Genomic DNA, 17,204 nt, shown 5'->3' with positions numbered 1-17,204 from the left:
TTGGCTTCTCTTACTATTGCTTGAATGTTTTAATTACGAAAAATAAAAAGTAAAAGAAAAATGATTTATATGCATATAATCTTTTATGTGCAACTCTTGTGATCATTCTCACCCGTACACTCTCACCTCCTCTCAACTAGCTCGAAAGATCATTGCTTTTATCCTGTTACTCTCCCATCCCAAGATATTAGATCCTTATTCTTTTGGATGTCCTAATATATTTGAATCATTTTTATTTATAGTAAAAATTTACTTTAGTACTAACTCCATTTACACCACTTTACACTATCTCCTAAATTCTGTGCCAAAAGAAGACTCTAATATCTTGGACGGAGGAATACTATTTAGCGTGGTATGTTCAACAATCAAGTTGAAAATTCTAGTGGACTGAATAAGTCAGATGTTGCTCTAAATACAAACATTGAATACTCATATGCAATACATGCATTACGTTATTTACTTTATTGTTGATTGACTTGAGTTTTCGACATTTCTCACTTAATATAGTATTCAAATGTTCAACTGTTTTATCTAATGCTAAAATGATCTATCTATCTTTGTTTGTAATTTTAGCTTAATGTCTAATTATAGAATTTATCCAATATTCCTCACTTCATGTGATTTTGAGAGAGTCTAACACTATTATCTAATGCCAAAATTTCATCTAAATCTACAAATATTGGAATTATGTTAATTAGCCCAAAGTCGAATTACTTCCACTTTTTTGACTATATATGTGATGTCCTATCTTTGATTTAAAATCCATAGCCTTTTAAAAGACCTCTGTTAGTAGAAAAATTGGAGCATTTGTTTGGTTCTTGGCGCCAATTCGCTATCTGACAGAGCTGGGTAAGCAGTATTAGCGGCCCCACCTCTGAGACGTGATAGGAACCGTACACGTGTAACATCAGCCTCATCACGGACACGTGTAAGACGGGCAGAGTAGGGGAAGAAATCTGGTGCGGGCCCCCTTGCGGTACAGGTACTGGACCGTGCACAAAAGTCCAACGTTGGGGAGTGCAATTCTAGAAAATGGGCCCACGCGGTTTGGACTTTGCTTCACTTCCATTTACACTTTACATTGTCTTTGTACACTTTTGCCCTTGTCCTTTTTTATTGTGTCAAAAGAAAAATTATACCTTTTCATGAAAATTGACTTCATAAAATAAAAATATTCAAAACTGATTTAAGCAAATGTGAGTAATGCTATCTGTAGTCAACATATTTTTTTTAGTTAACTTATATGCATCACCCACCTTGGATAAATGTTCTATAATACTCCCTTCCCAAAGAGTATGAACATTTAGTTAAATGATTTTTAATATATAATTGGTAAAGTAAGAGAAAGATGAAAGATTTTTTTTTAAAGTACTTCATTTGTTAGTAGAGAATAGGCTCACCTCATTAGAGAAAAAGTTAAAATTAGAAAGTTTATACCTTTTAGGAGCGAAATTAAAAGGAAATAGCTATATTTTCAAACAAATGGAGTAGTACTAGTAATAAGAAGTATCGTTACCAATCTCAATATGAAGTACTCGTGATCAATTACTAAATTTACTATACGTGAGAAGTCTTCCTACTAAATATAATTGTCATTGTGCAGGAATTTGTCCTATAAATATAATTGTCACTGTGGCATTTAGTATAATTTTGATGAAAACATATAGTGGAGTAATATTTATGATTGGTCAATTTTACAACTTAGGAGATTGGGCATTTTTATTTTCAACCATATATTTTCACTCACAAATTTTATCTTCTTGGAGGACTACGAAAAGTTAATAAGTCATCATGAGAGAATGATAAATTGACCAGTAATGCAATATTTTATCACTGCCTTTTAAAATCCTTTGTCATAGGTACTATCGATTTTCAAACGTAGCAGAACGATAAACAATCAAATTTTGAAACCAAAACAAGATTATATTAGTAATTTTAATGTGTTAATTAAATATTAAAATACTAAATATAGTTGGTTAACAAATTAAAAACACTTTATTAGTTTTTGGCCTCATTTTCAATTTTTTATTTTTATATTTTGAATTATTTCTCTATTATTTTTCAAATTTGAATTAAAATATGCATTAATTATATTTTATGATTAAAAAAAATTTAAAAAATTATACACAAATATCATAATATTATGAACGCTTCCCTATACTATATGTATGTCTATACTTTTTAATTAAATGCATAAATAAATTATATTTTTTCTTAAATAAACTAATTTTTGATTGTACAAAATTTGGTTACATAGCTTTATTGTTTCAAATATCTGAAATTCAAATTTCAGTATCTAAAAATCAACATGGATGGAGGGATATTATACCTAGAAACAAAAAAACCGTTCAAATGTTACAATCAAAATCACCTCAAGTGGGCGATATGACTTGTTTTGTTTATTTGATTCCTTCACACGAATTAATCTTTTTTCATTTTCTTAATATGACTACTAAAATTAATGGTAATGAACATAGGAATATGTTTGTAGTTTGATTAAGGAAAAACAATTTACAAAAATACGATGAAGATTTAATGTTGCTGTTGATTTTGGAGCAATTTTTTCTCTACCGGAGATTGTGGCACAAATCAAGGGAGTTTAATATCAATAATTTATTTTCCCGTCACATCTATTAAATCAACTTGACATTCTCATTTTTTTGGCTTGAAATTCTCAGTCACTCATATAGTCATATTTCTAATCTTTCATTTGCCAATTCCAAAAAAACAGACTAAAATGGTCTAGCAATTTTTACGATTTTTATTTAAGTTTTCTGATCTCATTAAACTTATTTTGGTTCAAATTGAATCCAGGACAATTTAGTTGACGTATGATATTACTCCATTTACTAGGAAAATTGAATCGAATATTAAGTGATACTACTTCGTACTAGGACAAAATACTACCACTAACAAATTACTACTAGAATGCATTCGAAAACAAATTAGAATTCAATATCCAACTTAATATAAGTATAAAATATGCACACTCATTATAAAACGATATATACAACTATAAAATTTATACATTAATTAAGTTAATAGGAAGAGATATACCTATAAACCCATGAAAGAAATTGGAAATGTGCATGAATTATTACACATAATTGTCTCTTTCACTTCTTTTTGTGACAAGCCAAGTAGAAATATTATCAAAGCCACCTAATAATGTTGCGATATTTTTGTCCAATTTGTTTGGTGTCATTACATGCTTTCGGCTATTTTAATTTATTTGGACTTTGAAAGGAAGTTAAAACCAAACAAACTGTCTTGCAATTGCACCCTATTATAACTCATACCAAAAATTAAAATAAATCATGCATAATCTATGTAAAATTTAAAAAGTTTATGATATAGGATTATCAAAATTGTTTCTTAGTATACATATTGCTTGTAATATTTCTTTCATTGTATGTATATGAACTTTTTTCTTTGATGATTTAACCAATTCGATTTTTGCGATTACCTTACGTGTTTCTTTTAGCTTCGTTCACTGAAACCATGTTTTTGTTCATTTCAATTTTTTTATGGTTCCAAAAACATTTGTACTTGATGTGTTATTGTAACGTTTTTTATATTCATGTTTTTAAAAGATATTAATAATTAAACTTACATAAACCGAGCACTAATTTTGGTAACACAACAGATTGAAATAACATACTACCAAACAATATACTACAAGTGTGCAGAATTGGATGAAAGGCAGGACTATCTTCCTAGAGCTACACAAGTTCATAAAGTTTACAATATGAAAAGACAGGAAAAGAGAGATTGCAGATTCATCCAGAATTTCGAAGCTGCCACCTCAACACGTTCGGTTTCAAAGATGGCCGACTTTTGTGAGAAATCAGGAGCTTTGGGAGTGAGCCGAGCAGCTTAAACATGGTCTGGTCGGCATCATAGCGTTGTTGGGAGTTGTCAAGAGCTTCTCCCCCGTGAAAATGGATTGCGCCAGCAAAAAGCAAAGTGCCTGCTCGGGCATTGAAAAAGCGAACTCTCCCAGCTGAGAGCCTCACCATCGCCTTTGGCATCACAAGGGTGCTGTTGCAATCATCCTGATCATCTCCCATATTTCAACTGGCTGCATAATAATATCACGATCAATCAGTTTGTCTCTAGAAACCCGCAGACTCAAAAGCATTAGACTCTATTTTCACCTAACTTTATGTATACATAAGCTCTAATATACCTTGTGAAATTTTGTATGTATAAGAAACCACCTCCACTGCTCACAAAATTCATGTTTGATAGTAATACAGTTAATCCTTAGACCCTTTCTATAGTTTATTCTTTCCAGAAATAAATTTCCTTAATCCCTGAAAAAGTATTACTCCATTAATTGTAGGATTGGCTAAAATCTAATCATAGGATTACCTTTTGATCTTCCGGGGGTGTGCCTTGTACAGCAATGAGCGCATTAATGGGAACACTCTCAGGGTGCGCGGGAGAGTTGCCAATGTATGTAACAAGCCAATCTATCCTCCTCGGCTTCACCAAGCCCTATTATTCCACCTGAAACAGAAAGTTGGAAGCAAAATTTGGCTATAATAAGCTAGGCAGTATTACCGACATAGTCAAGATTTATTTGAAAAAGTAAGCAAATACCTGAACAGACGTTGATGCCGCGTCACGGACATACTCAATGGTCTGGACCCGTTCATCATAGCTTCTAGTGGTTATAATATTTGGGTAGTATTCTCTTGAGGTGTCGAGATTATGATTGTAAGCTGTAAGTCCTGCCTCCTTGAGTGCTAAAGCTTGCTGCTTCTCTATCATCCCCAGAGTGCAAAAACCTCCAAACCCATACCCCTTATAAAGGAAAAAACATTTCTGATAATTCAGACAATTAATGCAGATGGAGGATGAACAAGTTTGGCAATCAGCAAAATAGAAATAGGAAGAACCCAGAACGTGCTAGAGCAAACAGATGTAACATACGATACAAAAAGGACAACGTAACATTTTGCTGCAGTATAAGCATCCATGTAAGGAAAGAGGAAAGGTCCATTAACCATGCACATGAACGGGCTTTTTTTTCCACAAGCATATATGCCATGTGTCTTGACTACACCAGTTAGATGGTTAACAATTAAACATATAAATAAGTCGATAAATATTAATAAAAGGGCTTTATCATACCATATCAAGTTACTAGAGAATTTTCAACAACACTTGTAACATGTATAACAGAGATTATTAGTCCATTACCTTATTTCTTTAACATACTCAAGGATTTGGTTGAAATTAGTTTTCCTTCCTATAGTGTCTCGCCATGCTGCACCCATAAAAAACCCGAGTGCTACCAGCCTCTTTTGCCTGTTTCATAACAAAACAACAAGATGCTTTAGAAGTTCGATGCACATGCATATGAAAGCAATTTGCTCAATAGGATAATCAAGAGAAATCACGCAGCAAATCAATAGCACGCTCTACTATAGCTACTATGAGTTGTCTTGACACCACCGATTGAGCTATAAATATAATTCTCACATGCATATGAAAGCAAGTTGCTCAAGCTAATAAAGCACACAAATTTCATGCACAACTTTCCAAATCCGGTTTCCACAAGAATCTCGGGATTAAAGGGAATTGCCAATTTGCTATAGTTAGGGATGTCAATAAGCCTGAACCCGGGGGGCCCGGGCCCGAATAGCCCGCCAAATTTACGGGTTAGGGCTGAAAATTTCTCTGTTAGCCCGGGATTAACGCAACCGTTGGGCCAACAAACCCCGATAAAATTTCTATCGTTCTTTTTTTTTTACTCAATTCGACACTTCATTGGTTATTTTATAATATAGATTACTAAAAAAATAACTTTCAATTATATATATTAAATATATAAATTATATATAAAATTATTATTATTAAAATAATAGATCTATATATTAGAAACTTCAAATTCACTGAAAAATATATTTAAATTTCTAAAACATGCTTTAAAATTTCTTGATGTTTATGTTTTATTTTGCATAAATCTCAAAATATTAGTATTTGATCATATGTTTTGTGTTTAAGCATATATCTCAAATTTATCATAATTAAATATTTTACTTTCTAAATATAACTAATTTTTACATTATTTATTGGATTGAAAAAAGCGGTACTGCACTGATTAACCCGATTGGGTTAAAACCCAAGCTTTTAGGGTTAGGGTTGAACTTTTATAGCAAAAAACTTTGGCGATTTCATGGACGATTGGCCCTAACCCGAATAGGGTTGGCCAAACTTTGGTGGCTGGCCCGATTGACATTCCTAGCTATAGTCATCAACACATACCAATTCAACAGTCCCTAACTAAACCTCCATTGCTTCTCCATAAAATCTAAGTTCACATTATGAATTGAGTATAGAAAATATGAATTGAACCTTTTCAGCAGCCTCCAAGACTGCGTCTTTATTCATAAGCTTATGCGCTTTGACGCCGGTGCTGTATCTGGACGACTGCGGGCAATAGGGAACAATCTTCGCTGCATCCACCGGTCTTAATTGATAGAAGCGTGCACTGCTGCACCTCTCTGGGAAAATTTTGAGCATGTCTATGAACTTGAGCCTGAAAAAAAGGGAATTCGAGAAGATAATTAAATTAACCTAACAGTGATTGCAGGAGAAATGCAGACGACAAACGTGGAATACGTCGAGAACAGGGGAAACGTAGATGGAGCTGATTTCTTCTCTCTTCCAGTCGTTCCTGGCCCCATCTCTTATGCACCTCTCCGCCTCCACCGCCGCCGCGGAGGATGAAAATTCGCGGCGGTCTGAAATTGGGGGAGTGGGCGTCGAATTAATCTCGTTATCCACATCATTGAGCCACGTGGAGAATGGATGCAATTCTCCTTGATAAATTTCCCCTGCTTGAGATTGACGAGAGCTCTCACGCTTTCAGTGCCGCGAATTGGTTGGAGATTTGACTTTTTCAAATGAAAATAGTAAAAACTAAATTCTTACCATTTTTAAAATACTTTAAAAAAAATAAATAATCTTGGCCTAACGGTATAATTGTTGCATCTTTGGTAGCTGATTAGGCTCGGTGTTGTAATTAGCTGAATTTATAATTAATTAACTAATCAAGTTTTGTTTAGCATTCAAAGTTAAACATGAATTGTATCAACAATTCAACATCATTAATAAAAGGGCTGATACAACGAAAAACTATTGGGCCAAACTTGAACTGTTCAGAGCCCTACAAATGATTTCAAGTAATTCAAAATTGCTAGCAATGCCTGTAAAATTTTCCATCTTAATTAGCTTAGCTATGAAGATGTGTTAAATAAAACATCTTTCCTAACTCCAATAAATACGACAGAATTAGTTCTTGAATCTGACACTCGGCTGATCCCTGCGTTAATACCCGATGCTTATCCATAGCTGCCGGTTGGCTTTCTGATTTCACGGACCTGCCCCTTTACGCACTTCTGCCTTTTTGTGCTTCAACTGTTGACACAAAATACATGTTACCATTCAGAGTGTTTTTACTCTACGTATTTTTAACTATTCAATCTGCGAGAGGGAGCTATTTCGCTCAAATACCTTGTACTTCTTCCTAGGATTTTTTGTCAGTTTCTTCCTGCGATTAAACCTCTATTCTTTTCAATTGAAGGATACAAATAAGACCTGAGTGAGTCGAGCAAAGAAAAAGTTCGATGTAAAGCAGAGGATATATATAAAGGGAAATTTTCAGTACTTGATTAGTGATATGGCGCTTTCCGTCTTCAGCAAAAATGTCTGGGAGCGTGGAACTTCTGGAACTCTGTTGGTTATTAAATTGGGTCAGTACTCAGTAGACGATAAATTCATCGTATGATCTAGGAAAACAGATTCTAGCTAAAGGGTCAGCAGACGATAAATTCATCAAATAATCTGGGAAAACAGATTCTAGCATTATGACACGTGAAAATAAAATGATAGATGAGATATATATTGAGGGAGGTCAAAGGCATGCGAATCGTGCATATGAAATACTTACTCCATATTTATTTTTTAAGCACATAGGATCATCGATATCAGAAGTTATGCAATAATCGGCAAAACAAAATGATACCTGGAGTACTTGGCAGATTTTTCAGCAAGCCTTGCAGCATGTTTGCTTTCCACTTGTTTGTAGAATTCTAAATCAGAATCAGCATCCTTTCTCCATTCGCATCATCAGCTTCATCACTAGAGAGGCTACCAGTCTCATCTTCAACATCTTCACCGGATCTAATTCCAGCTCCTGCCAGAACTCTTAGCTCGTGCTTTCTTGCCTTCCCCAATATCATCTCGTTTTGGTATATCATCATCACCAGCAATAACCTTTCAAAGACACTGTTAGTTCCAAGGGAATTCTGAACAGGAAATTCAAATGATCTCAGACTATGAATGGGGCACATATTAAGTATCTCATGTATATTACTTTGACTACTAATTGATCAGTGAATGTTATGTTATACTATTGACAATACAAACATTAATGAGTTCAAGGATCACCAGCCATTCTGCGTTCATTCTTTTTTTCAGTTATGATAAGTGGAAGTCTTTCAGCTCATTTTACAACTGTAATTCCATCAAGTTCTTTCTGCCATCACCCGCTTTATCTGAATCATTAATCACCCAGAGAATTACAGAGTTTACACACCATGCCTTTTGTTTTTTATTGCTACAAGAATTTTCGGCACCTTTGTTTACCCTTAGACAAATTTAAACTATTCATACTGAATAGAAATTCCATTGAATCCAGCAAAAATGCTACCATAAAAGAAGAATATTCCTTAAATGCCTTAAAACCTTGCGTTTATTTGAGCGAAAGCTGTTTTGTGATTTGACCAGCATCTATTTCATGGCCTCATCAACAAAATCATCAAATGTCTCAAGTTGCCTATGAAATATACAGAATGACATGCATTTCAATTAGCATAAGAGCATCGCATTAATCATTACATGGAAAACCATATACTCATTCACGGGAAAAGAGACCTGTTAACTGGTTGCTGACTTTTTTTAGACTTAACAGCCTTTGGTGCCATGGAACTATAAACACCTTGTTTTTCAGTTTCTCCTCAAGGAAGCTCTTTTTAACATTTCCATGCTCTGCTGTCCAACTACTTGCTTATCCTGTGATAATTCAATAATATCAATGTAGTCAACCTAGGCCCACTACTCTCAAACACAAAACCTATAACTGGAAACCTCAGTTGGTACTGGTAAGAAAACAAAGCCATGGTAGCTTACTTGATGCTTGTTTTGTGATCCCTTCGCTTTTTTTAAGGTATTCAAGCCAGTTTCTTTGTTGGGCTACAAGTTAAACATTTGAAAAGAACAAAGAGTGAGGCTACAGATTTCAGAAAACTCAGCATAGGGTCAGGCTAACAGACCAATCTAAAAGGATCCCACCTCTACTTTTGCTTGTTCTGCCGTGATACGATGGCACACATCTCGTTGTTAGAATTAGATTCCACTGGAACAGCTTTATCCATCAACTTAACAGCTGCAGCACTGTTCACTTCCTTCTTTAAAGTTTCTTCCATGTCGAAAGAAAGGTTATACGTCTATGTTTTTTATCTGCCAAAAGGTTAACAAATCAATAGTCAGTAACAAAAAAGGACATGTTAGCATCTTTCAGTCAAGACAAAGTGATCCCTACTGAGATTACAGATAAGATATTGAGGAACAATGAAAGCATATTTAAGTGCTTCATTATCTTATATTCTATAGCATACAAATTTGAATTATAAAAGTTTCCAAAAATAAAAAATTAAGTTCACCCGAAAATGATAAACACTAACCTTATCCAATAAACTCTTGATCTCTACAAGATGAGAAACAACTGGATGATCACAACAGGCTGCCTCGGACTTGAGAAGAAGATAAAAGGTTATAGCTTGGCAAAAGGATTGCAATAGAAGCTGCTTGACCTCTATATAGGGCATCGTTCCCTTCTTTCCACTCTCTTGTCGTGTAATCTTCATACATAATTGAATAATTAATAGAATGCATAATTAAACTCCAACTATTAAACCAAAATTTGTTAATCAAGCATAACATCTGGATGAGCATAATATCAGAATAATGATCTGTCTCAATATAGTTTGATACATAAATTGTAACATTACGAAAACAATTCCTTCTTACATGGTTTATATCTCCACAATCATCTAACAAAAAAATTGCTAACATAAGAGCACATAAATAAGCAGCACCCCAATCTCAATAGAGGACTCTTTATAAGCCTGATAAAATAGGATAATATCCAAAATACAAGTACGCATAAATGAAAATGTAACTATGTCAAATTTATTTAGTTTACAATCTATATTTGTCTTCTATGATTTTTACTATATTACTGATTTATATTTTCATTTACCATGCTGAGCTGTATTGGCACCTTCAATGAGAATTTTCTTACCACTGTAAACAAAAGATGCAGACAAAGGTTGCAATAAGAAAGTGTTGGAGTTCATATAATCTTTAATGAACTATCAATGAGCTTTTCCATCAAGCAAAACTAAGGTAGATATTAACATAATGATACAAAGCATTATGCGCAACGTAGTGAACTAGAGAAAGTACAACCACACAGTACAAAGGACGATAATTAATACCTTTTCCACAAGTGGGTTCACTTTGTTCTCAAGTTGCTCAAGGGCATCTTTCAGCTCTGATAAAAGGCCAATTAACTCCGGAGCAGAGCTGTAAAACCAGTCATTAGGTTAGCCGGTAAGCATAAACAGAAAGCATTATCGGTGTCTTTTGCAATTGCACCATGACTTTATCATAAGGGGATGTCAGGCTAATTAATTGTTAAAACATAAATGCACCGTAATCACATTCCAACCTTTTGATACGGTATGATTATTGTTGTACTAACTAACTACATAAAAAGTTTGAAAAATTATTGTACTCCATACAACACTAACTTCCATTTTTTGCAATAAAAAAATTAAACGAAATTCAGGTATATGTGATGGACAGGCATCAACATAATTTTGACAAAATTGATCAAAAGAAAATGGCATCATTTAGGCTAAGTTTGCTGTGTGCATCAGATTTGTATCCATTTTATAGAAAGTTGGTTGGTGTTCTAATTGTGAAAAATTGTATGTTGGTGATGTACTTGCTACAGTTTAAAAGTCTCAATGTAATATCATACATGCATACAATGACAAATGATGTAGATGAAAACCATACCAAGTCGCAAGCCATCCCATCCCTAGTTAGGAAAGCTATTCCAGGACGATCAAGATACTGAAAACAAAACTAACCTGTACACAACATCCATTTGCTCTTCCTTTGTCAATGCATTTAAATCTTTCTTTACTATTTCATATGTCATTCCTTCTTCATCCTTGATTTCTTTGTCGAGAGAAGCTTTTGATGGGGCATTTCCATGGTCCAAGATTTCCTGAAATGTGGCACAACATTGAGTAATCAACATAGCTCCTTTCAAACCCTAGATCATTACACTGTAGCATGAGAATTTGTTGAAATAATTGTTACACGTATTTTTTCACCTGAAATGTGAGCTCCCTATCAATCTCATCTTGGCTAGTATCTTCAACACCATAATCCTCCATTGATAGATTATTCGCTATTGTCATTTGTCGTTTCAAAACCGCATCCTCCTCTTCAGCTGCAACTTCATCATCGCTTGATTGTGGCTTAAGAAAAGAACAAAATGTTAAAAAAGTCAAGATTATAACATGCCAAGAACTAAGCATGACAGTGTTGGGTAAACAAACCTCATTGCCAACATCAGCACCATACAGGTCACTTTTTTACCCCAAAAATCCTTCCTGGTTCTACTTCATCAGCATCATCAAGAGCTCCATCCTCAACATCGCCAAATTTAGCCCGCAAAAACTTTTGTGTTCTTGCAACTACAGAAACCCCATAATCAACTTAGATTACAAAACATTTAAGATGAAAGGAATTTACCGGAAAAATAATAGAGACACAATGAAGATGTGACCAACTACAAATCAGATAACTAAGTCAGTCCAAAACAAACAAAAAAATCTACTCCTTTAAATTTAGATGATACTCTTGCAAGTTGCAAACATATATCAAGGTCATATCACCATCACTGGTGCAAATTACATATTGCAATAATAATAAAATGAAGAGAAGATTAAGGGTTCATATCAGTATGCCTCTAATAAGTGAGAAACATTATGACTAAACACTCTGATGTTTATCATACTGTTATAGAACGAGAATGGGGCATTATAATTGTAATCAATCTAACAACTATAACTGTACGTAAGATACTGTAAGCTTCTATCAAGTGCCCGAGGTGCTTTAGTATGATTTATCACAAGATTCCCCTCATATTGATCTGAACCGTTAAACTAATCACTGTAATAAGCTTCATTCTCCAGGTATTTTAAGCAAAACCACCTAACAACATATCAATGTCATATGCATACACTGCCAGTAACAACAAAAGGCTATATTTGAAGAAACAGAAAGCTAGCTTACTTTTGCAGCCAGACCCCTTGGCGGCTTATCATCGTCATCGTCATCGTCAGTGTCCGTCTTCCTCATCATCATCCTAATAAAATAAGACCGAAGCAATGATTTATGATCCTCAGCCTCACATAAAGAGAGGGTCTAATACTAAGAATCAAATAAACAGAAATTCATTGAAGCCAAACGTTAAACCTCAAAATCAAGCACAGGCTGCTCGGCATCCTCATCGGATTCTTCCACATCCTCGTTTATGTTCAGTGGTACAACATCCCTGTTCTTGTGGACTAAAACAAGAGAGAGATAAGTTAAAATAATTGTGTATCTGAAAAGTATGTGAAGCATTAAAACAAATGACATACAAACATCAATGTCGTCGTCCATCATGTCTTCATTATCAGAATCAAATCGAATTGAATTTTTCTTATCTTCCTTCTTCTTGAACTTGCCGCTTTTTCTCACCATGATTTTTAAGCTAGCTAGTGGGGGGAAATCACAACTATCTGAAAGGGTTCCAAAACGTTGAGGAAGATGTTGGCGTCTACGGAGAGAGGCGGAGCAGTGGCCGGAAAATGACGGCGGAGGAGTAGAGATTAAATATTGACAACCTATGAAAACGGCCAACACAAAACCCTCTCACTCGCAGCCGCAGGGTTTAGCACTCAGACATGCAAATTCAGTTAAAATAAAAATCTCGAATTCATATTAAAAAAAATTAGTATAATTTTGTAGATTAATACAATATCAGTATATTAATATATGTCATTTACAAACTCATCTCACATCCAGAGTATAGGGAAATTGGAAGATGTATATAATTTCATCAACCTTCGAAAGGTGGGAGTGCCCAAGAACAAATCGTGTCGCATGCCAAAGTGGACATATCAAGCGTTTGTTGCATCGACAATTCGAACCACAGTATTTTGTGACGTGCCTATGTTGGCAAACTCTTTCCCTTTCCGTATGTGCTATTTTTGCGTTTATTGGTGCCTATTATGATTATTAAAATGTTATTTGTCCATAGATTTTGTTGTTTTCATGTAGCATATATAGAATATACAGTGTTTGTTATTGTAGTTACTGCGTAGAAATCATTCAATGGAGCAAAACAATTGGATGGTCCAGAGGATCCCTCGGTTCTACATTTACAAAAGTTGTGGGTTGAGATACCAACGTGATATAAGTTAAATTGCTGCAATTAAGAGGGAAAAATATATGGACCATGGCCATTATTCACCCTATTGTGTTGCGGCACGTTAGAAATATGGGATTTGGGGGTACTAGACATGGGCTTGGATCCCCTGCGTGAGGAATCCAAGATGATATGTTTGTTCACATCCCAATTTTTTAAACTTAAAATATAACACTTCAAAAAAAATAAAAATTTTAAAAAATTGGAATATGAGAAACAACATCCCTTCCACAGCAGGGGATCCAAGCCCACATAAACAAGCATATCCCTTCCACAACAGGGGATCAAGCCCACATAAACAAGCATACGCCTTGTAATCATGGTCCATTATACCACATTCTGATCTCTCATTTGTCATCGTTGATGCACAAACCTCTCATACACAACAGCATAACCTCTCATTTGTCCATTATTGTCTTGCATTCCAATCAAATTTTGTTCCCAAACTAATGTGTCGGGTTTCTTTCATCCCCAATACCATGTGATATCTTCTAAAGTATATAGTGGAGCATCTTTCAAAATATATCCGCAACAAGGACTATGAAATACCACTTGAGCTCTGTATCCCACTCTAAAAGCACACATAGCGATACCACATTTATATGTATTGATTTTCTTGGTAGATTTCTTTTATAAAAAAATATTAGTAATTTATAAAGTGGCAAAACTGGAGCTGCTATGAGTTGTGTTGATCTTGTTCTCCTTAACAGTCAGATTTTCCTGCAGTTGAACAATTTCCTGATGAGGTATCTATTGGAACCATACCAAGAAATCTACGCTATAAAATTGTACTTGCCTTCTTCACATAATCAGCCAATGTTGTGCTCACAATCTCTTGGATAGTGAACTTTGTAACTCGATCTTCACCAATGATTTGCAGGAGGAAGTCCTTTGGGACCTGCATGATAATCACATTTTCTCATTCTACCTTTTAACCAAGACCCCGTTGATCATAACTCTTCTCATATTACAAATTACTACAATTTTATTGGAAATAGCATGTCATAATTAATCAAAAAATATTCAGTTGATTGACGCGATGATGAATAACATGCAACAGTTGAGGTCCACACACTCAGAGAAACAGTCGAAAAACACGGTGGAAGATGTTGGTCAAAAGAAACTGAAAACTTACTTTAGATGTCTTCCCTGCAGTATCCAGCAATCACATGAAAACACAAGTTAGCCAAAAAAGGACTGGTAAATTTTTCATTATGAGAGTGGCAAGGCACAAATCAAGTAATTAAATCACATGAAAGTAGTACCATTTTACTATATACTAACCCATCCAAGTGAAAGTGGGTTTATTTCAGCACATGAGGTATCAAGTCCAAAAAGAACTTAGTCATGCTTGTACAGTTGATATAAAACATAGTGATGTTACACATGAAAGTACATTAAAATACTCATTTTCTTTCTTTGAAATTAAATAAGAAAATTTTGAAATGAAAAGATGAAGCAAACTAGAAGAAAGAGATCATAGTGGCAGCAGTTCAAGCAAAGCAGTAAGGAAGTATGTTATTTTAGGAAAATCACAAAAATGTGATCAGTTTGTCCTTTCGCAGCATTGACATTAAGAAAAAGAAAATTCTTCTCTTGACAAAGGGTTTCCTTACTAAAACATACAAAGCAATCAGTTTACCTCCTTTTTCTCTGCGGAATCCAGGAACCGGTGGAGCTGTACGAGCTAAGTTTCTGAGAATTTTCTCAAAAACTATCTGTGTTTCTTTCCCAGGCAAATCGACCCTTACCTGACTCAGAGAAAATGGAACTTTAATCCCACTAATAATTGATATTGATACACAAGCTAAATCAAATGAAAAGCTCTAACTGTAGTGGAAGTTCCTAATATGAACGTGTCTTAAAACAGTCACAAAGCTCTGATTATAGCGGAACTCACTTGCATCTTATCATCATTCTTAGACTCCACTACTATCTCAACATTTTTAATGCTAATTTGATTCTTGTCTGGATCTGTTATTGTTGCCTCTAAACCTGTATTAATACATAAGAATTTACTCTATGACAAAAAAATATGTATATAAATAAAAGGCCTTTCAGTTTAACATACGTTGTTTATATTACCTGAACCCACAGCAGATATTGGCTTCAGTGGAAGTCTCTTGCCCATCCTTGAGGAGCCACAGTAAATCAGCGACCTGAAATTTCGTGAGTAAATAAATGATAATGCTACAACAGAAACTCCAACTAACACAACAAACTGAGAGTGAAAATGTGAAAGCTTAAGTGTTTAAACTAGGTAAAGCCTTTGATCTGGCCATGACAAGTTTGTCCTGAAGGATCAAAGAGACCTATTACATATTTGGTAGGTTATGCTTCTAATGATATTGTATTAAGCTTCAACATCTAATAAATCACAACAAATTGAAGTAACACATTAATCAAAAATAACAAGCACATCATCAAAGCATCCTAGGCACTAACAAATACTAACAGTCATACATATGTTGACAAGCCTTGTAACTATGCAACAACTTCCTCTACCAGCAGACATTTCACAAAGCAAATCGAAATATCAACACAGAACAACATTACAAATATCTGATAAAGAATTATCTGAAATCAGTTTTCTTGAAAATGACATTAAATTCTTTCGTTTTCTTCTTCTTCTTCTTCGTTTTTCTTTTACTTATGTTGTTTACCTTGAGAGTCCAAAGTTTGTTCGAGACAAATACTGGACATGAAGCAAAGGAGCAGCATCTGCCTTGGCATTGCTGCAACCGAGAGTAACATGCTGCAGACAATAGAAATAGTTAGTAACCAAGCACTCAACCCTAACCCCACAAGGCCACAAACACAGAGAGCTAGCATAGAAGAACGGCTGCCTAATTCATTACTCATTCCTCGTAGATAAATACTAACAATTAAAGCCTTATTCGTGTTCATTACTACAGTTTCACCAATCAATGAGAAAATTCCAAAAATAAAAAAAATTTAAAAAAATCAGAACTTTGTGCGCCCAATCTGTTCCAAACTCGGAAAAGGTACGGCTCTACAGAGGTAGTTCTTCTCGTCCACATAAATTCATTACAAATGCTGATGCGGAATAAAATGATGATTAACGGAACAATTAAGTATAGAAGGAACTAAATTTGTACCTGAAATGATGAAGCCATTGTCGTGGTTGCCATATATTTCTGACTGGGAAATGGAAGAGATATATTGGATAAATTCGTAACAGTTCTCAGAGTGTAAAACAATTTATTAAAATTGAAATTTAGATAAATTCGTTCTCCTACAATTCACAGCATCAGTAATTCACTACTAGGGTGGGGAAAAATCCAGAAAAATGATATATCTCGTATCGTATTGAAAAATATCGAAAAATTATCGAATTTTTGATATATCGTAATTTTCGATACGATACGATATCATCGTAGTTTTCGATACGATAACGATATGAATTCCTTATATCGCGATATATCGTTTTATATCGATATTTTCGATATATATCGATAAATTATCGATATATATCGAAATTTTCGATATATATCGATAACGATATACGTATTGACGATATATCGAAATATCGATACGATAGCGATATGAAATT

At 34.4% G+C, this 17,204-nt stretch overlaps 1 protein-coding gene and 2 pseudogenes across 1 annotated transcript; all 3 read right to left on the bottom strand.

Moving 5' to 3' along the window:
• Nucleotides 1–3,635: 3,635 nt before the first annotated feature.
• Nucleotides 3,636–6,803, bottom strand: LOC125199737 (annotated as a pseudogene).
• A 447-nt stretch (nucleotides 6,804–7,250) lies between these two features.
• LOC125199741 lies at nucleotides 7,251–12,922 on the bottom strand (annotated as a pseudogene).
• A 1,359-nt stretch (nucleotides 12,923–14,281) lies between these two features.
• Nucleotides 14,282–16,831, bottom strand: LOC125199740. The gene is made up of 8 exons (XM_048097656.1): nucleotides 16,750–16,831; nucleotides 16,294–16,385; nucleotides 15,716–15,789; nucleotides 15,531–15,625; nucleotides 15,273–15,381; nucleotides 14,766–14,779; nucleotides 14,427–14,528; nucleotides 14,282–14,350 (listed from the first exon to the last, which is right to left on the bottom strand). The coding sequence occupies exons 1-8, from the start codon at nucleotides 16,780–16,782 to the stop codon at nucleotides 14,282–14,284; spliced, it is 588 nt and encodes a 195-aa protein (XP_047953613.1). The 5' UTR covers nucleotides 16,783–16,831.
• Between the last annotated feature and the right edge of the window lie 373 nt (nucleotides 16,832–17,204).

The sequence above is a fragment of the Salvia hispanica genome, unplaced genomic scaffold (genome assembly GCF_023119035.1).
Source record: "Salvia hispanica cultivar TCC Black 2014 unplaced genomic scaffold, UniMelb_Shisp_WGS_1.0 HiC_scaffold_655, whole genome shotgun sequence".
In the NCBI taxonomy this organism is placed as follows: Eukaryota; Viridiplantae; Streptophyta; class Magnoliopsida; order Lamiales; family Lamiaceae; genus Salvia; species Salvia hispanica.
The sequence above is the reverse complement of the archived record's forward strand: the minus strand, read 5'-3'. Positions and strand labels throughout refer to the sequence as shown.